Raw genomic sequence first — 22,868 nt, 5'->3', positions numbered from 1 at the left:
TTGGAATTAGTGTAAACATACAAATTTGGAAAACTGCTGCAAAGTAGAAGTAATACCTTTGAGTTAATCCTAGAGTTCAAGAATTATTACTGAACTATGATTCTGAAAAGGTGTGTATTACTGTGCTTCTAAAACATAGTTCTGTCTCAATAACAGGACCAATTAAAATGTCCAAATGAAAAGTCTGACTGTAGATTGTGGAAATACTGAAAATACAAAGGAGATGCTAAATACAAAGGCAAGAATGCAAATAAGTTTTTAAAAATACTGATATTTGCATTCTTAGATCTAAAAAATAGTACTGAAAGCTCGTCATAGCTAAATATCAGGAAAACTTACCGTGACTAAATTGTTAGAAATTAAAATTTTATTACAAAGAAGATTTCTAAAAAATATTAATGAAGAAAGATCATTTGTGAAATACATGTTTTCTCAGATAAGGAGGAACATGTAGTCACAAGAGTAAAGTAATTTCAAATATAATAGAAAATTAGTAATGCAGTCAGGCCAAACATTCAACACACTAGAAAATACTACAATTCATAATTCCTGACGTTTTTGTGACATGAGTTAGACCCATTTTTATAGTATGTTAAGTCTAGTTCCAGCTTAGATGTCAGAATACAAAAAAAAACCAAACATTTGAGTAGTCCTACCACTTAAGAAGATCAGAAGGTTAAAAAAAACCCCACAAAGCAAATCAAAGTGGAAACAGAGTTGGGGAGATCTTTGATAAATGTCTACATTAACATAAAAAGTGAGTTACTTTCTACAGCTTACTGAAGTAGCATGTGTTCCTGAGGTTTTTGCTGTCTAGAAACTAATAACTGGGTATTTCTTTAGATGACATTCCTTATCAGCAATAATTAAGATATAAGTAAGATTTCTTTTAAGGGAGTGGTTATTTGCTGAAAAAAAATCTATGTTTGGTTGTTCCCAAACTACTTGTATCAGTTCAAGTGTTTCCAGCTGTAATGGAAGAGTTGGAGTAATACGGCTGTGTAGATCATCAGCTGCCTTTTACTCAACAGGTCTGCAATTAAGGAATCATGTTCCCTAGGTACTGCTGAATGCTTCAGCAGACAGTTCATGAACAAGATAATTTCAAGGAACGAGAAAATTTCTTAAAAACTAAATTTTGTTCAAAGTACTTCCTCTCCAATCCCAACCATACTCTAAAAAAAAGAGTGAATCTTAGAGTTAAATATTGTATTAAATATTATTACTAATTATAATAATGGTAATAATATAATAACTCATTTATTTAAATGAAATTATTTGTTACCCAATTTTCTGTAAGCAGTCACACACACAAAATGAATGACAGTTCATTTTTGTGTGTTTTTGTATAGTCTAGTTGTTTTCAATGTTTTTCTTATATTAGTGTTCTCCCTCATCAAATTCTTCCTCATAAGAATCAGACAGGTCATATTGGTCATAACCATCAGGTTAAGGTAACAAAGTATTATTTGAAGCAGTCTTCAAACTCAGGGATGTGTTATGTCATGCTCAGTTCATTTTTTTCCCCAAGGTATCTCCACAAAAATTAGAATTAAAAGCATAGTATTATAAATAAAGATTAAGAAAGGGTGAGTGGTTCAGTTGCTCATTTTGAGAACGTCTTCTCTGGCACCTTTGTTTTTCAAATTGATATTAAGGATTTTTACCACGTAGACTCAATTCAGCTTATTGGTTTATTGGATCTTTTCCCCTGGACGTGTTCCATTTCTTTCCGCTGAAGCTGTTCTGTTGAGGCTGAGGTTATTTGTGACAGTGTTTTAAAAGCATATTATGTGTCTTTTTTAATTTACAGTTCAGCTGTCTTACATATTGAGATTATCTTTCAGTATACCATATAAGCAATATATACCGGCAGTATATGGCATATATTATGGAAATCTACTTTGTTGCAACAAAACCATTTAAAATATTACAGAGTAAAGAGCACATCTAGAAATTGACGAGTGAAATTCACCTTCATGTTCAAAATACTCTTATCTTTTAAAATACATTTCTTGAAATGTATTGCAAATACTACAACATATAGCAAAATACAGATTCTCTTCCTGTACACGTAACATAAAGACATACATGCTGCTACCTGTGGTTACAGTTCAGTCACTTTGCTCATTTGTTCTGTTTCAGACGGTTCGCCATGGTTTTCCTTATCTACCCACTGCCTTAGCTTTTGACCCAGTTCAGAAAATTCTGGCGATTGGAACAAGAACAGGAGCCATACGAATGTATCCTTTCTCATTCAGAGCTTACACTATTTCTGTGTATTTGTAATACATTGGTATGAATCATCTTCTGCAAGCACTCAGGTAAGGCTTCATGTTGTTATATTCTACTTTATTTTGCTTTACTAGATGGACTAGGAAAGGGTGTGCTGTTGAGGAATTACCATTAGGTCCTTCAGATGTCCAGAGAAAATTATTTGACTGAGTTTTTGGCATATGGTTTTGGCATACATTGGTTAATATAAAGCTGTATTAATTGTTGTTTGCCAGCATGAGAAGTAGATGCTTTTCAGTATGCAAAGGTAGACTACAAAGTGGTAATGAGCAAGTTGTGCATGTTGTGCTAGCAGTAAATAAATTCATTACTGCAATGCAGTTAGCCAAATGTAGACATCTTCACACTAGATACCGATATATGAGATACTGTTTAGACTCTTCCAAGTGAATGGTGGGAAATAAGTGATTTTAGGGTAGAATTCATCTCCTCCTAGAGGAGAATGTAAACACTCTGAAAGTGTCTGTTTCTCTTCATTAATTATAAATGTATATCAGTGCCAGCTCTTTTTTTATACAGTAGGAATTTCAAGTTAGAAGTCTACGTGGAATAAATTCAATATGAATGTAATAAAAATTTGAAAACCTTGATTTAAAAACAAATGTCTGAGAATATTTAAATGTTACATAATTCAAAATGTTTCTCTGCCTAATTTTCTTAGTTTGTCATAATTCCAGTGTATTCCATTTCAGTGAAAATACCTATAAAGTAAGGAAAAAAAGAAGAAAGAATATTACAGGAAGGTTTAAAAGTTATGTGATATGAAAGGAATAAACCAGTATTTTTTACAACCTTTTTGTAGACAAATAAATTCTGGGTTTCAAGTAGGGGACAGTGCTGTATAAAATACCAGCCTAATCTTTTCTGGTTCTTTTACTACCATTGTTCCCAAGGTAACTACAAACCTAATGAACCCAAAGGCAGGTTACAAAGAAAAGAAAAGTCTCCTCCTGGAGAATCACTCTGTGCTTCATGTAGCATGACTAAAATTTTGTTTCCTCTATTTTGGGGCACTCTTGTTCTGAATAGTCACATTTGTATAAACCTCATTTTCTATCTGATCCGGTATTTCTCACAAGACTCAACTAAACCTCTAGTTATGCAACAAGCTTTGCTTTGGTAGTTCTGCTCTTAATATCTACTTGTATGAAGCAGATTGAATAAATTCTATTCAGTTCTGAAGAGGAAAATCCTCTTGAATTTGTGCACTTCTGGAAAAGTGCAAGTCTAGTAGTCATGCTTTTTTCTTTTGGGAGGTAGGCAAGGTTAGAGGGCCAAATCCTTGTCTTTGGAAACTTCATTGGTTTCTTCTGTGAGTGGGGCTATTGGGAATTCCATGGGTAATGTAGGTGTAAGAAGACGACCTTGCAGAAGGCTGACTCCTGAGCCCACCTCTTCTTTCCATCTCAGCAACCTGGCTTTTGTAGGAGCAGTGCTGTTTCTGGCTAGGTATCCTATACCTTTATAAATCCCTCCTTTGAGAAAAATGCAGGTACAGAGCCTGAATTAATACAGGTTCATGTAGAATTAAGTTAAACCTGCATCTCCTCTGCACAGGAATGGAACAAGCAGTGGACAATTAGCTATATTCCTAACCTTCTGTAAAACTCTCTATAATCTTCTATGGAAATGAATTCCAAAGGGTGAGAGGAAGAAGGGAGAAGAATGTTTTTCAAAGCACCCTTCCCTTTGCTATCTCTTCTCCAGTTTTGCTAGCAATCCCCTACATCATTCCCAGAAAATTTTCTACCAGTTCTAGTGTCTGAATCAAATAAGAACACAAGATTACCAGGGAATTTGCTTATTTATTTTTTTTTAAGAGATGTCATTTCATAACATAAGTGCGTCTCAGCTTAGGCACACAGCACCTGGTTTGCTTAATTGAGAACTGAGTTAATGGAAGCTGTGCTTTGAAGACAGAGGGTGCCATAAAAAGAATTACTTATTTACCCATTTTAACTAAGGCTTCTCCACTTGGCTGTCAAAGGTTCACAGAACATATTATGTAAAAAGCCTAGTTGTGGACTAATAACTTTGCATTTGTACACAAGGCTGAACAGTTATCAATGAAACAAGGCCTGGGACCATGCACAGAACACAGAACACTACTCATTTAATCCAGTCTTGGGGCAACCATTTGTAATTGTTGAAATAGGGCAATAATATTCAAGTCAAGATGTAACGGGTTTAGTATTACATCTGAAAATACAATTCATAATGGAATTTTTAAAGCAAACTGAGAAAGTATTGATTTGAATGGCTCTGAGTCTTCCAAGTATTCTGTAAAAATACTTGTTAACAGAGCCACACAGTTTCATTCTGCTGTGAATCTGTTGGGTAACAGAAATAATTCATTCCACGCATACGTTGTGTTTGGCTGGTGCTTCTAAACAGTACTGTGGATGGAGTGAAAGGACACACTATTGGGCTACCATCAGAGAAATGCACCTAAGTAGTTAGCTGTTTGTTTATTGGAAGCACCAAAAGGGCCTGGTTTGGATCAGACTCTGTTGCACTGGCCAACACAAAGGCATAGCAAGACCGGATTTATGTTTAGTATTTATGTGATGATGTAGAACAAGTTTTCCTGTGACTAGTATGCCATATAATGGTACTGTTGCTTCCCTGTTTTTCTAGAAGATTCACAAAGTATTGGTATTTCTATTGGTCACAAGTTAACATGTCTCAAAGGACCAAAGAAAATGAAATGTGTACCTCTGTGTTGTGAATTAATGTTTAACATCACACCTTCAGGTGATCATTTCAAATGATCCAGTAGCAGTACTGAAATTCACTATGCTAAATTGGCCTGGAATAGAGTATATTATTCATAAGTCACCATTAGAATACAGAGATAAATGAAAATTCATTTTGGTATGACAGTCAATTTGTCTCCTAGATTTCTTTTCAAGCTGCTTTAGATGCAACTGCTATAGCTTCTATAGCAATGGGAATTGCTGTTGCTGTGCTCCACTGATCCTAGCAGTCTCTGTGGGATTCTTAAGGAACTTCAAACAGCCATGTAGGTTTTACCTGCACTGATGACTGCTGGGTACCAGATCCTCACAGGGGCAGCTATGCTCCGGCCCACAGAATGTGCTGCAAATCACCAACGAAAGAGTATCTTCCTATTACCAACACAAGCTAACAAAACCTGCAAATAAAGGGCAAAAAACCCACTCTTGAAACAATTGCTATGCCATCTGGTTGTTCTTTTCTTTTGCCCTAAACACAGCAAATTTTATTTCCCTTCTGAGGACTTTTTTCCTATTTGAAGCCTGTTCTCTCCTCCCATACCTTTGATCATTGCTCAGATCATTGCTTGATACCACTCTACCTGGACTATCCTTGCTTCAGGCAAACACATTCAGATGAAGAGGAGCTATGAAACTGAATTCCTTTTCTTATCATCTCCGTATCCTTCTCTAGTCCCAGTCTGGAGAATCTTCTGACATTGCACACGATAAAGTGTGCAGTCTGGTTACTATCAGAGAAGGTTCTGTACCATCGTACAGGGGGGTGAGAAATTAAGATACTTGGTCAGACTTAAGTCTCTTCCTCATTTTAGAGGAAAAGAAGTCATCTAGGGGTTTGTCACATTCTCAGTCTGAATAGACAGATTAAAATCAGTGTGGTTAGCACTGATTATTCCAGTATCTGATCTGAAGAAGTGGCATCTTTCTCTCAGATTTCCAGATGCATATTTCTATGTTGTTAAAATTCATTATAGCTACTCCTTTGGACTTCTTCTATCACATCAAATATTTACTTAGCCAGTACAGTCACCTACTTCAAACATACAGAATAAAACATCTAAATATTTTTTTATTGAGCTGCTGATTATTTGGTGGTCAGCTGCAGTAAGAAATTCTGAAAGAGACTCTTCTATAGCTATTACCATTTTTGCTTACTAAGAAATGGGAGAAAGTTTGTCTTAAATCTAGTGCAAAGAAAACAACTTACTGGGTCCCGAATGGCCTCCACACCAATGAAAGCTTATCCATTATCAAACAGGTTTAAATTAGTAATATGTCTTTGGACATATTTAGTGTTGTCTGTTGTTGTCATTAATACATATTTTTTAGACTTACGGGCTTCATGTTGTCATGGATGCAGGTTATGGGGCATGCAAATCTTCATTTTCACTGTTTCCCGCTTGAGTAAAAAAGCAAACCATCCACAACGCATGCAAGGCTTTTCTAATAGACATAACAGCGTGCTGTATTCCAATCTTACCCGACAATATAGTAGCCTTTTTATACCTAAGCTTAGCTGCATGGTCCTGAGACTTCCTTTGCTCTGGCTCTGATGCTCATCACATATTTCTGTAAGCAATCCAATTCATTAGCCTGGTAAAATACTACGTCTTTGCTGTGTTACTTTTTTTGCCAGATGAATGAACTGAATTATCTGGTGCTTACCTCTGGTGCTTGTCAGGAAGATGCATAAGGACACTGGTAGTAGGAGTGCATAGTTGGGACTGAACAGAGGGAGACAGACGAAAAATAGAAATTTTGACAGTAGAGAGCAGGTTATTAGATTGACTTGTCTTACTATGTGAAAATGAATCCCAGAAATCCAGCTATGGCAGAATGCAGTTGTCTATGAAATTTGCTACAAAATGTAGAAATAACCTTTCAATTTTGAGTGGTATGGAAGGTAGCCTATCTTTGCTTATATTTTTAAAAATCTTCTTCATGTAAAGCCATTTGCAAATCACAACAATTCTACAGGCTCTGCTCAAGAGAGTTTCTGCTTTAGGATTATATTTGGAATAATTTTTCTGGCCTGTTTTATGTGTTTCTTCCAATACTTTGATAGCAAGGGTGATTTTTAAATGTCAAATACAGTACAGCAATACTTACTTTAATAGGTACTTTTTGTGAAAAACAAAAGGTGGCTTCAGTATGGCCGAGAAGGCCAATAGCACCCTGGCCTGTATCAGAAATGTTGTGGCCAGCAGGACTCCCGAAGTGATCCATCCCCCCGTATTCGGCACTGCTCAGGCTGCACCTCAAATTACCTGTGTTCAGTTTTGGGCCCCTCGCTACAAGAAAGACATTGAAGTGCTGGTGCATGTCTAAAGGGCATCAAAGCTGAGGAAGGGTCTAGAGAAAAAGTCTAACGAGGACCAGCTGAGGGAACTGGGGGTGCTCAGCCTGGAGACAAGGAGGCTTGGGGGAGACCTTACCGCTCTCTACAACTACCTGAAGGGAGGTTGTAGCGAGGTGAGTATCAGTCTCTTCTCCCAAGTGACAAGCAATAAGACAAGAGGAAACAGCCTCGAGTTGTGCTGGGGGAGGTTTAGATTGGATATTAGGAAAAATTTCTTTACTGAAGGAGTTGTCAAGCATTGGAACAGGCTGCCCAGGGATGTGGTTGAGTCACCATCCCTGGATGTATTTAAAAAAATGTGTAGATATGGTGCTTAGGGACATGGTTTAGTGGCAGACTTGGTAGTGCTGGGTTAACGGTTGTAGTCAATGATCTTAGGGTCTTTTCCATCCTAAAATGGTTCTATGGTTCTATAAGATTATCCCAGTTCTTTCTATGAAACAGCCAATAATCATATATTTGATTCCAGAGTTACTATCCCAAGTACAGGGGAAGGTGAAATCTAAACCTGATACAGCTCTGTTGAACAGCATGGATGTACAGCAGCAGCTGATGTACACAGAGAGACTTCATTACCAGGAGGTAAAACTTGAGGGTGTTTGTGCACACTAGAAAAAAATCAGGCAAAGAAAACAAGTACCACTAATGAAATCATCACCTGCAGAGTTCTGAGGAGGCATGGAATTTTACAGTAGTTAAAGAAAGTGTGGTAAAGAATGTTTGATATCAGGCTGGATGTACTTGAAAAGAAGAGAATATAACTTGAGTTGAGGTCTGTGAGAAGGATGGCATAACATCTAAATATAAAGTGTGACAGATTTACTCTCCCTGGAACTGCTGTCTCTTAATCTAAGCAAGGTTTTGGTAGATCTTTATCCTTAAAATAAGCCAACTGTGTTCCATGCTGTTTACTCTATGAGATTTATTGGGCAGATGGAATGGGGGAAGCACAGGCAAGATCATAAACCCAAAGTTCTGTTGTTTGACTTGGAAGAATCATTGATGCGTTTCATCTTTATCTCATTGTGGAATATATTTGGAATTTTTCCAGAGCATTTGAGTGATTCAGGAACACAAACCTCTCTGAGAGTCAGTATTCCTAAGATAAGTTCTTTTAAAAATCCCTCTGGGAATCAACACATACATATATGTATTTTCATTTGCATAGATAAATAAATCAGTTAGTGCAGAAATAAGTTTATTGTCACTCTACAAGAATAAAAAAATACTATGAAATATCTGTAAACCAACAAATACGTCTATGTATTTTCATATGCATAGAAACCTAAATAAGTTATTATGAAATTAATTTGTCAATCTGCAAGAATAAAAAATGTTATAAAAGGTATAACAATAATCAAATTTACCTGTATGATTAAATCTGTCTGAACCAGCATTTAGGGAATTTTAAATCTATACCAAGATTACGATGCATGTGGTTATGTGTACACTCATGTATGTATACATATTAGGTCTCTGCATATGTGCATAAATTTAAGTCCATTGGTCTCCCAAGCCTCTTTCATGCTTTTTGAGTATGCAGTTTAAATATACAGTTACATCTAAATGTACTGGGCTTCCGTCATGTTCGGTTGCTATTTATCCAGGAGGTAAAAATGGAATCTGACATCTGGAAACAAATCTACTAAGAAAAAAATAGATTTTCCTATATCTGGAGGAGTGCATAAAAGTGGTATACAGGTGGATGGATCTGGCAGCATTTTAAGTGGAGCTGAATGACTGCATTTATGATCACTATCTGAAAATGCTTTCTGAATGTTTGTTGCAAGAATTTTATTGAGTTTAATTAGAAAAACAACTTCCGTGATATTGAAATGATGACTAGTGGTGATAGTCAACCATTTCAAAGAAGTGATGTGTCTTAATTAGACTTTGTGTGAGCTTCAGAGCTTTCCCTACGTTTTTTGTTCAAAACTTTGTCATCAGCAGAAGTGTTGTCATGCATAGGAAGGAATGCATATCAACATGCCCTCCTTTCCAGTCTGCTAATTATCTTTTTTAGACAGCTATCCATGACCTAAATTTGCAAGCATCCTTAAAACACAGAAATTTGTAGTCATACTATGCACTTAGTTATTTATTTTGACTCTTTCTTATTTTGCTTTTATCTGGCAAAATACTCTTGATGAGAGAGAGAATTGGTATTTCTCCAAACAACTTAGGAAAATTCCTATCTATTAAAAAGGCAAACCCAGAGTACATAGGTACCTACGTACACTGGGAGTCTTTCAGTGTTGTGAAGAGAGACCTACTTCTGTCTAGCTATAAGCATTTATTCCATTTAAATTATTGACAACTTCTCAAAGTTAGGTGCCTTTTTGCACATACGTTGTTTATGGAGGGAGGCCATGGACAAAAGGGAGCTGTGGAGAGTTGGATGCCCATCGTAAGGTAGAAAAGCTACAGTGCCTCTGAATGTCTCTGTATTGGGAATACCCGTGTAGAAGGTCTTAGGAAATTTCTGGAACCAAAGAGATCTGGCTGTGAGGATCTTCTGAAGCAAGGAACATGAACCACATGTTGGTGGTTCAGTATGAGCTAGGACAGACATAGTTGCACACTATTTCAACCAAAAACTTAGGTACAGGTGTAGGACAAATGCATAGTTTTTTTCCTGAGGTCTGGAAAATAGGGATAGAGACAAAACAGAAACTAGGATCTCATTCAGGAGAGGGGGATGGAAAGATTTCCTTGAAGAGGTTATTTTCCCTTATCCATGGCCAGCTCAGTCCCTCTTTCCTTAACTGTGACCTAGTTTCACTCCAGTTCTTATGGTTCTTAGATTTCTGTTCCTCAGCCCTGACTTGTCTTTTCTTAGTGGCAGCAAATAAGCAATATTCGTTCAGTCTCCACCTTTCTCCTGATCTGTGCAAAGCAGCTTCTGAATGACATATTTTTCTAAGGAAAGTGTTCAAGTTAGGATACAAGATGTTTCCCAAGTGCTTCAGATACAGCATTCAAAGCCACACATGACTACAGAAGAAAGAATAAAAAAAAAAGAGCATCATGGGAGAAAGCTTGCCTGAAAGAGATTGTGGATCAAGAGCTGCCAGAAAGTGAATAGCTGAAACAGCTGAGTCTTAGGGGGCATCAAAAAAAATGAAAGCATAGCATCAATCTCCTTATCCAGAAGGAGCACAGGGAGGGGGAAATGACCTGGAAATGTGGGGATCCTGTTCCTTTTTAATGTTGTTGTGAAGGGAGAGCAAATGTAGTTATATGTAGAAGTCATCACTGCTTAAGCACATTTCTGTGAACCCATCCAATCCCCTTCTGGACACACAGAAAGTTTGTTGCCCTCCTTAATCATGTACGTGAGTACAATCCTTAGTGCTTGGATAATTTGGAAAATGTGGGAGGTAGTCCTTCAAAAAGAACCAGCCCTTTCTGTTCCTGTCTGAATGGAAAGGCTGCCCTGAGTCCTTGCAGAGGTTTTACAAGGGTCAGAGGCACCTGTGACTGGGAGAGAACTGGGAACATCAACTCCCAGTCTGTTACATAGCCCCTTGCGCTCAGACAAGCACTTTTGACTCCATGCCTGTGTAGCCTCAGGGCCGGTCAACGCAGAAATGGGCTCTGCCATTGTCAAGGCATATTCTCAGGATCCAGGAGCACAGAGATTGCGCAACATCATTCTGGTGTAGACAAGCACCCAAACAGTGTTAAAAAATCCTGTACCTGATGGTAAATAGAGCACTAGTCTTCATCAGCTCTTAGGCCAGTTACGTAAGGCACAGACATTGTGCCTTCTGGTGCAGCCTGTTAAGGTGCTTATAAGTCTAACACTGGTGGGCCTCCAAGGCTTGCATAGCGTGAGGTCATAGTTCATGAGGTTTAGGTAGTTACAGCAACCCTGGGTTGTGCACCAGATGGAAACATGGATTCCATGAACTTGCTTTCCCCTTCATAGTTCAAGAATCCACAGAGATCAAAGGCTTGGAAGATCTTCTTGGTGTCCTTCGCTATTACTATTTGAAGAAAGATAGTTTGAAGAATGGTATCTGAGGCAATCAGTCGCCACTGGTGGACTTACTCTTTGCAAACTAGATAACGACTAAAAAGTAAGAGTTGGAGCTGCCAGGCTCCACAGGGTGATTGACGCTCTTGAAAACAGGCATAGACTTCTAAAGCTACGTGAAAGGCTGATGAAGTCATGGTACTAGCTCACAGCACAGGGGCTTTGCAACTGGGCTCCACGTCTGAAAGTTTTGCATCAGCAGCTGATCATTTCGCATCTAGAGGATAATGCTGTCCCACAAATCCAAACTTGTTTTCTGGGACCAGAACCTCCCATTAATCATACATAAAGCAATCATGGTGGCAAGTACTCCCAAAAAATCGTTCTTCCCATCTTTTTCCACAAAAAAAGGAGGTCCAGGAGGATGGTCACATTAAAATATACTTCCAGCATAGCATCTGCAGGTGCAAGATTAAATTGCATTCTTCTTCTGAAGCACCTCACAGAGTGTATTGTCCAGACTTGTACTGGGGAGGTAGGCCAGGAAGCAGGTACCATTGTGCCACTCAGAAATGGTACAAGCAGGAACAAGAAAATTAAAAATAAGAATGACCTTACTGAGCAGTGGTGGCATGGGTAGTGAAGTGCTAATGTCATCTCTGAGAGAGGCGCTGAAGGCCAGCATAGGGCTCCCTAGATAGTCTGAAACTAAGTAAGCAAATGTTTGTGGGTAAGTCCCTCTTGAACAAATGTTCAAACCAGATATCAAATTTGAATGAAACCACCTGAAACAGGTAAAATGAAAATGTGACAAGTCTCAGCACAGACTTCTGCTCCCGTTATAATGTAGACATAACCAATGCTTCTGGAGATTTCTTCTGGAAAGAGCCATGAATAATGCAAGATGGTGAGTTTTATCTACCTATTTTCAATTAAGATCCACTGTACCAGCTTGAATGATCCTCTGGCCACATAGGAAACAACTGATATTGTCATCATATTTCACAGGGTCATATACAAGTGCCAGATGTATCAGTCACCTCTTAAAGTGATGGAAGAAACTCTGAAACAAAATCAGACAGGAAGCATGCCTGCAGTGTGAAATACCAGAAAGTCAGCTTCAGTAGCTTGGGAGAGTGACTTCATTTGAGAAGCACGTGGGTAGTTGTATCTTTTTTTGGATGTTTTTGGGAACTTCAGTGTCTTTTTGTATGGGTTAGGTGCCTCAGAAGTGATACTATGACAGAGGAGAAATAATTAAAAATAGGAAGATAACCAACAGCAGTTTGCAGAAAGTTACTAGTTTTCTCTCGGCAAAGTGAATCATAGAAAAATTTATGTTGGAAAGGACCTTTAAAGGCCATGGAATCTAACCCCCCTGCATTGAGCAAGGACATCTTCATCTAGGTAAGGTTGCTTAGAGCCCCATCCAACCTGACCTTCAGTGTTTCCACGGATGGGACATCTACCACCTCTCTGCGCAACCTGTTCCACTGTTTCACCACCCTCATTGTAAAAAATATTTTTTTTATATCTAGTCTAAATCCACCCTCTTTTAGTGTAAAACCATTTCCCCTTGTCCTATTGTAACAGGCCCTGCTAAGAAGTTTGTTCCCCTCTTTTTTTTTTTTTATAAGCCTCCTTTACGTATTGAAAGGCCACAATAAGGTCGCCCTGGAGCCTTCTCTTCTCCAGGCTGAACAACCCCAAATCTCCCAGCCTGTCCCCATAGGAGAGGGGCTCCAGCCCTCTGAGAATGTTCATGGCCTCCTCTGGACCCACTCCAACAGCTCCATCTCTCTCCTGTGCTCAGGGGTCCAGAGCTGGAAGCAGTGCTACAGGTGGGGTCTCACCAGAGTGGAGTCGAGAGGCGGAATCACCTTCCTTGACCTGCTGGCCACACTTCTTTTGATGCAGCCCAGGATGTAGTTGGCCTTCTGGGCTGCACACACACATTGTCAGCTTGCGTCCGGCTTTTCACCCACTAGTACCCCCAAATCCTCCTCTGCAGGGCTGCTCTCAATTCCTTCATCCCCCAGCCAGTACTGATTCTGAGGGTTGCTCCGACCCAGGTGCAGGGCCTTGTCTTTGGCCTTATTGAACCTCATGAGGTTCACAGATGCCCACTTCTTGAGCTTGTCCAGGTTCCTTTGGATGGCATCCCACCCCTCAGGTGTGTCAGGGAGGGTGCACTTGATCCCGCTGTCTATGTCACTGATGAAGATATTAAACAATACTGGTCCCAATACGGACCCCTGAGGGACACCACTTATCACCAGGTTCCATCTGGACATGGAGCCATTGACCACTACCCTGCAACCAATTCCTCATCCACCAAACCGTCCACCCGTCGAATCCATCTCTCTCCAATTTGAAGAGAAGGATGTGGTGGGGGACCATGTCAGAGGCCTTACAGAAGTCCAAATAGATGACATCCGTGCTCTTCCCTTGTCCATTGATGTAGTCACTTCATCATAGAAGGCCACTAGGTTGGTCAGGCAGGACTTTCCCTCAGGGAAGCCATGCCGGCTGTCTCGAAACACCTCCCTGTCCTCCATGTGCCTTAGCATAGCTTGTAGGAGGATCTGTTCCAGGACCTTCCCATGCATAGAGGTGAGGCTGACAGGTCGGTAGTTCCCATGGTCCTCCTTTCTACCCTTTTCAAAAATGGGTGCGATGTTTCACTTTTTCCAGTCACCAGGGACCTCACCTGACTGCCATGACTTTTAAAATATCATGGAGAGTGGCTTGACAACTACGTCATCCCTTTGTGGTTAGCACTGACTAAGACTTAACCAGCAGAAGGTGATGCGAGTGTATAGCCACAGCAGCTGGAATCATATGGCAAAAGACACATGCTCTAATGCTGAAGAATTTATTTCATATTTTTGCTCTAGCCCCACAGTGTAAAGGAATGCAAATTATGTCTGTGCCAGGCTTCTGAATTATGCTCTGTGTTGTTACAATAACGTCCTGGGTGCCTCTGCTGATTTTGCATTGATATGCAAAGATTACAACAATAAAGCCATCCATAGTAACTACTTTAAAGACTAACTATAATAAACAAAGTACACATCATTTAAAGAATTGCCTGTCTGCCATTGTGCTAACATTGTACTAAAATACTGTAAGCCAAGGCGGACTTGGCAAGTCAGCTCTCAGTGATGCTGGGTTTTGATAAAAGAGGAGGTCCCTTCTTTTATGTTATGTCCTTCTTACTCTATGAATGTTTTCTTTATAGGCATGCTGCATTAGGTATTACATCCCAGATTTTGCAATTATGATGTCTTTCCTTGATTGTTTCTTGTGGTGGGTTGACCTAGCCAGCAGCTAAGCAGCACATAGCCATTCACTTGCTCCCCCCAGCAGGACAGAGGAAAGAACTGGAAAAGCAAAAGTGAGAAAACTCGTGAGTTCAGATGGCGACAGTTTAATAAGCGAAGGAAAGCTGTGCCTGTAAGCAAAGCAAAATAAGGAATTTACTCACCGATTCCCATCAGCATGCAGATGTCCACCCACTTCCTGGAAAGCAAGGCCTCAGCATGTTGCACGGTTAGTCACTTGAGAAGGCAAATGCTGTAGCCGCAAATGTCTCTGCTTCCTCCTGGTTTCCCTGAGCATCAGACTGAGCATGCTGTTATATGGTAGGGAATATCCCTTTGGTCACTTTGAGTCGGCTGTCCTGGCCGCGTCCCCCTCCCAAACTCTTGCATACCCCAGCCCACTCACTGTGGCAGGGTGGGCAAAATAAACTCTTGGGTTTTTATTAAGACTGTTTTAGTCATATCTAAAACACCCCACCATACAGGCTGCTATGGAGAAAATCAGCTCCATCCCAGCCAGGCTCAGTACACTTCTCAAAAATTCTGCAGTACTGTTTGTTTGAACAGTTTTCAAACAATGATGACTGGAAATCTAGTGGTCTTAATGTGCTTTCATTGTAAAACTGCTGTCTTGGGCAGAAAAAGTATTTCACAAACTTCTCTCTAATTATTGATAATAATTGCGCTTCCTGATAAACAGTATGTGGGATATTTTCATTTTACTAAATAACTATTAGCAAGTATCTGTGTATATTTGTGTTGCTATTCAACATTAGCCCTAAAAATGCTCACAGATAACATAAGAAGGAAATACCGGAATTTGATTCGTTTGTACTATGGTTGATTTCTGGGACTTTTTTGTGATTGCTGCAAGAAAACTAAAGCCCAGATCACCTAGTACGCTGCAGGCTTTCAAGCACTATAGCAGGTGCATTTTAAATGCTAAGATTTTTAGAGGAGTTTGAGTTTCTGTTTTGTTATTTAGCTTTATTTTCTACAATGCAAAATTGATAGCGCTATGACATTATATTTACATATTTCAATTGCTTCAGTAAATAAGGATTGGCTAAATTATGTGGTCTTATCTGAGACATCAATTTCAAATGCATTGTGCTTTTATTATGAGATGAATCACTGTGTGGCAGATGTATACTAACATTTTAGTAATTTAATGTATTAGGCATGCACATGAATAACTTTACTCAACTATATAGTCTCTTGGAAGCCTATGATTAGAACTTAACGTAGTTTTTAAAAATAATTATATTTAATTTTTTTTCTTTATTATTATTTGCACCATGTAAGTTCACAGGTTCAAATAATTTCTTGATTTCAGATGTGGGTAGATGTTTGCCCCGGTTCCCATTACATTATAACAAGAGTGTTTTTTCACAGCAGTTTTATTAATCTTAATTTGTAGAGTTTGAGAGATTTCACTTGATGTTAAATTCTTATTGCTAAGGGCTGGCTAACAATACATTAGTATTAGACTGTTGAGGAACTTGATTTAAAACATGTGATTTGGTTAGGGGAAATGTCCTATGTTCCTTCCACAGATGTTATATGCTCCAATCGGTAGATTTACATACTTTTAATGCCAATTCATTTTTTCTTACTAGCCAAATTCATGAGAGGGGCATCATTTTGAAACCCAAGAATGTAGTCTCTTAGATAAAAATTCAATTAAAACTTAACTTTGAATGTGGCCATTTTTAAAGTAAGTGCTAGAATGAAAAGGGTTTAGGTGCCATTCATGAAATCAAGCAAGCAAAGTAATATTTATTTCCCAGTAGTATATTCACAAGAGGCTTCTGGTAGATAAGAAGACAGAGAGTTTACCTGTGTCTTATTCCACTGTGGAGAGTACCCTAACCACCAGTACGTAAATAGGGCATAAGCACGACCTGTGGCCCCATGGAGAGGTGATCCCAGGCTGGAGCAGGTTTGCTGGCAGGTCTTGTGGCCCCGCAGGGGACCCACGCTGGAGCAGGGGAAGAGTGTGAGGAGTCCTTCCTCTGAGGAGGAAGGAGCAGCAGAGACAACATGTGATGAACTGACCACAACCCCCATTCCCTGTCCCCCTGTGCTGCTGAGGGGGAGGAGGTAGAGAATTTGGGAGTGACTTTGAGCCCAGGAAGAAGGGAGGGGAGGGGGGGGGGGGGGATGTTTTTAAGTTTTGATTTTATTTCTCATTATCCTACTCTGATCTGAATGGTAGTAAACTAATTTCCCCAAGTCAAGTCTGTTTTGCCCATGACAGTAATTGGTGAGTGATCCCTCGTCCTATGTTGACACATGACTTTTTATCACATTTTCTCTCTCCTGCCCATCTGAGGAAGGGAGTGATAGAGCAACTTTGGTGGGTGCCTTGCTCCAGCCAGGGTTAAACCTCCAGACCATCTATGCTTGTAAGCTATTTTTTAGCTTATAGTGCTCTGCTTTGCAGGAAAAGCAAGCCCAACCATGGTAGGAGTCTTGCACTCCAGTCTGTGCTCAAGGAGTGTTTATAAATTTTATTTTGAACAGTGATTAGGTGCAATAATTCTAACATCTAAAGTTATTCTCATTTTTGTAGATCATGTTAACTTGGCAAGACAGATTGAATATCTAATTAGTAATAGCTTCATGTGTTTGTTTCACAGGAGTTTTCATAAACCAGTTTATACTAGAAGATCAAATGGTATCTGATCTATTTGGTAATTTCAAAGTAGCTTTTAAATTTAGAGCTGCCTGTATGGGCCCATAGCTTTTGTCGTTAGTGAATATATTTATTTTGTATTACGAGATCACTAGAGAGAATACACAGATTATAGTAGGGGCTGGAACCTAAGACCTCTCCATCCCAGGTGAAAACTTGCTAGCCGTGATTTCTTGTTCCATTTCTCTTAATTAATGAGTCTTACCTTCTCCTCCAAGCCTCCAGGTCCTGCCCTTCTGAACTGAAAGAATTGAGTTACTGTAGTTCCAAGAAGGGTCTGGTCAGGACATTCTGTTCATAGCATTTTTTTTTTTAAGCAGAGTAACTGCTCATTTTTGTTTCCTCATTATCTTTAGATGCCAGAAAAACTGAACTGATGGGGCAGTTTTTGCATGCTTTGTAAGTACAACTTTTCATTCATACAAGAAGGTGTCTCATGGATAGAGACAGACACCTGCGGACATAGAATTGGCTAAACAGAGTTTTTGAAGATAAAAGTTTTCATCTTTAGCAAAGCCTGAGACTTGCCTTTTCAAGTCCTTTGGCCTTTAATAAACAGAGCTTTCAACCTGGTTCCTGCTGCTCATATCTGTAAAATGGAAAAGCATCTACCAGAAATCTTATAAAATGTAATGCAAAGTTGTAAAATTCTTTTAAGATTAAGAACACCAGAATTGTATTTTCCAAATCTATAGAAAAGGGAAATCCTTAAATACATTCACAACAGTGATGAGCACCGTTACAAACATCTGTGAATTATTCTGTGCATTTTGATGTGTGTGGCTTGTATAAAGTGAATTAATAGCCATTCCTGAACACACATATGTCAACTAAAATAAAATTTCATATAAAAATGGACGTAAAATTATTTTAAAGGTAGCTCACCTAAATGAAAACCATCATCAGGACCAAAAGCTTTTCAAGCTGCCAAGTTCCTCAAGTAGGATGTCCCAGCTAAAAAGAAAACAAACTCCAGCCTTTCCTGAAATAGAGAAGGGAATTCTCCTGTGAGGATCATCCCTAAGAATGTCTTCACCTGTGCTCCTCAAGTTTGTAGGTTAGAGTTCCTAGCATTGCAACTGTCAAATGAAAGGGAATTTCAACAAAAAACTGATTCATTTTATAGGTTCCTTCAGTTTTAATTGAGAAATAATTCTTTTGTACTTGAAAGTAGAAGAATCACTTCATTAGGCTGATATTTTTTACTACAGAAAAGCTTTATCAGTTTCCTTTAGGAGTAAATTAAATCACGGGGAAATCAGTATCTGCAATAAGAAAACAGTGTAATTTTCAGGGCTGCTGAACAACTTAAGGACTTCAGACATTTTTCAGTTGTTTAAAAAACATTTAAATTATTTTTAAAGGCATATAAGTAACACTATATGCTACATATTTCTAGAAGTAAGCTACAACCTATGCTACAAAAGAGGACAGAAGAACACTAAGAATCCTTACTAGTTTTGTTTAGAGGAACAATTATCTCCTGAATTCAAATCCATTAGTTAATTTAATTCTGAGTGGGCAGGTAGAATGTTGTACCTTGCCTATTTTAGCTAGTCGTAGCCATTTTAGGGCTTCGCAGAAAGATACTAAGAGACATTATATTAAAAGTAAATATTTTTCTTCTAAGTTCCTACCCTAACCAATGAAACTCTGAAACAGAGTTAATAAAAGTATGGTACATGTAGATCTGCATGTTCAAAGCATTCATTTTCAATTAGTTCTGTATCACTTCTGTCCCCACACCTCTCCAGCTTTGCTTCTGCTACTGTCGGGATTCTTCACCAACCTTGTGCTTCTGGTCCTTATGAGCAAGACCTGTTTCAGGGTCCTTGTCTACTTTGCCATGCTGTGTGCTGTAGAAAAAGGAAGAAGCACAGACATTCCACTTAGATGAAATGAGGGTGAAAGAATGAAATGCAGCCTCTTTGAACTGTTGAATCTTTTTTTGTTTCCCATCTTCTGTCCTGTGAGACTGATGTTACATCATGAGGAGAAAAAGAGAAAAATTTGGTGGTTTCCTGAAACAGTCTAGTCAGTTGCCTGCTCCCAAAGCAGAGGAATCGAAGTGTCTGCCCTGATTTCCCTAGCAGGTTTGAAACTTAGGAGGGACACTGAAGGTTTTTCTGCTGTTCCTAGACGGGTATCAGGTACAGCTAAATTTATTCATGAGGGGAAAAGCTACCAAAACTGCTGCCACTGATTCCATTGCTACTGAATAGTTTAAAGATGCCTTCTACTTCCCTAGTTTAGAATAGGATCCTGAAAGTTGGCAACTGAGAAATCATAAAAGCCCTCCCTCTTCCAGCAGTTCTGATAATGTCATGCAGTTTCTAACAGGATAGGTGAAACTTGTGAATGATGGAGACTGTCAGAAAGCATGTTCACAATCTATGTGCTTGGTGTCAGCTTTGCTATCCAGAAACAAGACTTCCACTGGTGCCTAATGGTTGCTGCTTTGTCTTCAAGCACAACTAGATGAGGTTCATGATATTGAAGTCTATAAACAGATGTCCAAGTGTGCAATGGTAAATTATCAGTACTTAAGTAAGGATATGTTATCTGTCCTTGCTTCTGATATTCCCCATATTTAAAACTTTATCTGTGTTATCATCAGCTCTTAGTTTTACCAGGTCTGTGCTTCGACAGAGGACAGGCAATGAAAGGCCATTACCTTGTGGTTTAGAGCTCCAGCCCAGGGTGAATATATTGCACTTCTGGACTCTGGTATGATGTTGGCATCATGACTGTAATTAATACACAATGGAACAGGGAATCAAGGTTGTACATGCAAATTTAACTCTTGCAGTTGATAGTCTTTTTGAATTCTTGGCTTTAATGTGCAGACTTTAACATTCCTTTAACACTTCAGTGTGATCATATAGTAAATTCTGTAAGAACTAGAGTTGATTTTGCACTAAAGTAGGAATCGTAACTTATTGATCTAAATGTATTTAAACGTATTTTAAAACGTGTGCAAATACTGAATTTTTATGTAAAATCAGCTAAATTTCAGAAAAAATAGATTATATAAAGTATCTTTCAAATAAAACCTGGATAAGAAACAGCCAAACCTATTAAAACCATTAGTTCATTTGCCTTTTAATTAGCAGCTTTATGTTTCTAATTAAAGCTATAATTAGTTATCATCCTGCTTGCTAGAGATATCTTTAGAGTCCAAGTTTCAATTAAATATTTTTTCTTTCGCTTCTTTCTTGGTAGGGAGTAGAAAGAACTAATATTGTCTGTAGTTCCAGCAATAATTGTAAGGGAGAGAGGCAAAGTCTGTCAGTATGTCGTGGAGCTATGAATGGCTATTATGAATGAAGTTAAGCCCGGTATCAAAGACATAGAAGATCAAGTTTAATCTGCCCATATTGCTGCTTGTGAAATAATTAAGTATCTTGGATGATACCAATAAAAGCCTACCTGAACTAGATAGTTTGAGAATTTGATACTAAGTATTTTCAAGCTGTTTGAAGAATCAGCAGAACCTTTTGGGAGGAGCAGACTCATGCAAGGATCTTTCATTTAAAAAAAAAAAAAAAAAAAGGAAAACCTTTCAGTTCTCACTTACAAATTTTCTTAAATGCATATTTAGAAAATTACTTATTTGTCAACCAGCTACAACACTACCAAGTGTTGTTTAAGTGAATGTGTTTATACTGTCCATGGAAACAATGCTGTCTTTTTTTTTTTTTTTTTTTTTTTTTTTTAGCTCTAGTCAATGTATGGTTATATAATCACAGTGTGTATGCCTTGGAGCTTTGTTGTCACTGCTTACTGCAGTTATTATTCAGACATGATTCTGGAAAGTTAGGCAGGGTATTTTTATCAACAGAATCTTGTAAAGTTATCTTTTAAAGAGAAATTGAGCTGTGAAACTTCATGTCAGATTCAAGCTCTTAAGCATATAAGATCTCTCATGGGGCTTTTTTATTGCAACAGTTGCATTCATCAACAATCTGTATACAGTTAGTTACAGGGGTTCACAGAGCTCTTCCTAGAATTCTAAGTTTAGATTTTCCCGATGTACGTAAGCAACTATACTTATTTTTTCTTCTAGTGGAAATCATGTTGAATTTTTCAACTTTGCATGTGACCGTCATCTTGCTCTTTGACCAAGTTTATTAGGTCTGTTTCAAGTTCCTCACTAAACTTGCTAAACCAAAGACTTTGTCACATGTGTAACTCTAGATCTTCAACAGATTATGAAATATAGCAAACTTTATCAGACGTACACTTGAGTATTGTGACCTCAGCCTAAGTGCCATTGCTTTTGGTGTCACTGTCTTCAGAATGTCAAAATCACTGTTGAAACGGGACTGCTCCTCTCTCTCTCATTCATTTTTAAAATGCTTTTCAATTTCTTGAAGGTCCTACTGGGAGTTTTTGAAGTCTGTTAGAATTCTATTTTTCAGTTTGTTGACAGTTAATCATACCCTTTTCTTTTCCTACTATAATTTTTAATTAATGGAGGTATTTTATTCTGTGTTACTTCAGTTTCTGCATTGTTTTATGGTTAAGGAAACTATCTGCAGCCTTTTGACAACCGTGGAAATTGTAGTCTCATGACGTTTTAGAAGGCCAAGCAGTACCAGGAGATCAGTATCACATGAAGTTATTGGGAGGAATGACTGTTATTTTTTAGGGAACAATGATTAGAGTAAATTTGTTATTATTATATTTCTTATTTTAATTTAAAGAAGTTTGCAGGGTGCCAGTGTAAGATTTACTGGGTTGTAATTTCCCAGAATATCTCAAGTGGCTTTTAAAAGTATGTGTTATTGTCCATGCAGGGTGGTTTGGTTTTTTTTTGGGGGGGGGTTACTCATTCTGCTTCATTCCTATGGCTTCTTCCAAAACATGACGTAATGTCATCTAAATCTACTAGTAATTAGGACATTAGCTACTGGTTTCTGAACCTGTTTCGGATATCCTCATCTTTAATAGGATCAAAAGCTGAATCAAAGAAACATTTAAGGTTTTAATGTTCTTGCTTGCTCGCTTCCTTTACCCTGGGTAACCCAGGAGATTCATCAGGTTTTGCTGTAGCTATTCTTGTTTTGTATGCTTGCCACTTCCAATGTGATCAAAACATATCGCACTTTTTTTTTTTTTTTTTTTGTCCTTTACCTCTCTTAATACTCTGGACACTAGTGTAAATCTAGAGCAGCTCTTCTGAGTTGAATGTGGTTATCCAGATGGATGTTGTACTTTCCACCTCCACACAGCCTGACTGCATTTCCCCCCAGGTTTTATTCCTCATTAAAATAAAATAAAATAAAATGTTTGAAAAAGAGCATATATTTGCTTTTTATGATAATGAGCAAAGAATTGTATTAAAAAATGGTTTTGCATAAAGAAGGTTGGACTGTTAGCCCAACTACTGTTCTTATAATCGTAAAAGCACCATTGTAAGTATTTTTTTCTAGCTTTTTCAGGTAAAATGGCATTC

The 22,868-nt window shown here is 38.3% G+C and overlaps 1 protein-coding gene across 3 annotated transcripts in view; it reads left to right on the top strand.

Annotated features, from left to right (window-relative positions):
• The window catches only part of STXBP5L (syntaxin binding protein 5L), a 203,861-nt gene that overhangs the window by 16,651 nt on the left and 164,342 nt on the right, over nucleotides 1-22,868 (top strand). For 2 of the 3 annotated variants that reach the window (XM_080391194.1, XM_080391193.1), the window contains exon 2: nucleotides 2,146-2,243. In XM_080391194.1, coding sequence (XP_080247320.1) covers nucleotides 2,146-2,243 — 98 coding nt within the window. Of the gene's footprint in view, nucleotides 1-2,145; nucleotides 2,325-22,868 lie in introns of those variants that run through there. The other variant, XM_080391196.1, reaches the window with a different exon arrangement.

This window comes from Falco punctatus (genome assembly GCF_963210335.1).
Source record: "Falco punctatus genome assembly, chromosome: 6".
Lineage (NCBI taxonomy): Eukaryota > Metazoa > Chordata > Aves > Falconiformes > Falconidae > Falco > Falco punctatus.
The sequence above is the reverse complement of the archived record's forward strand: the minus strand, read 5'-3'. Positions and strand labels throughout refer to the sequence as shown.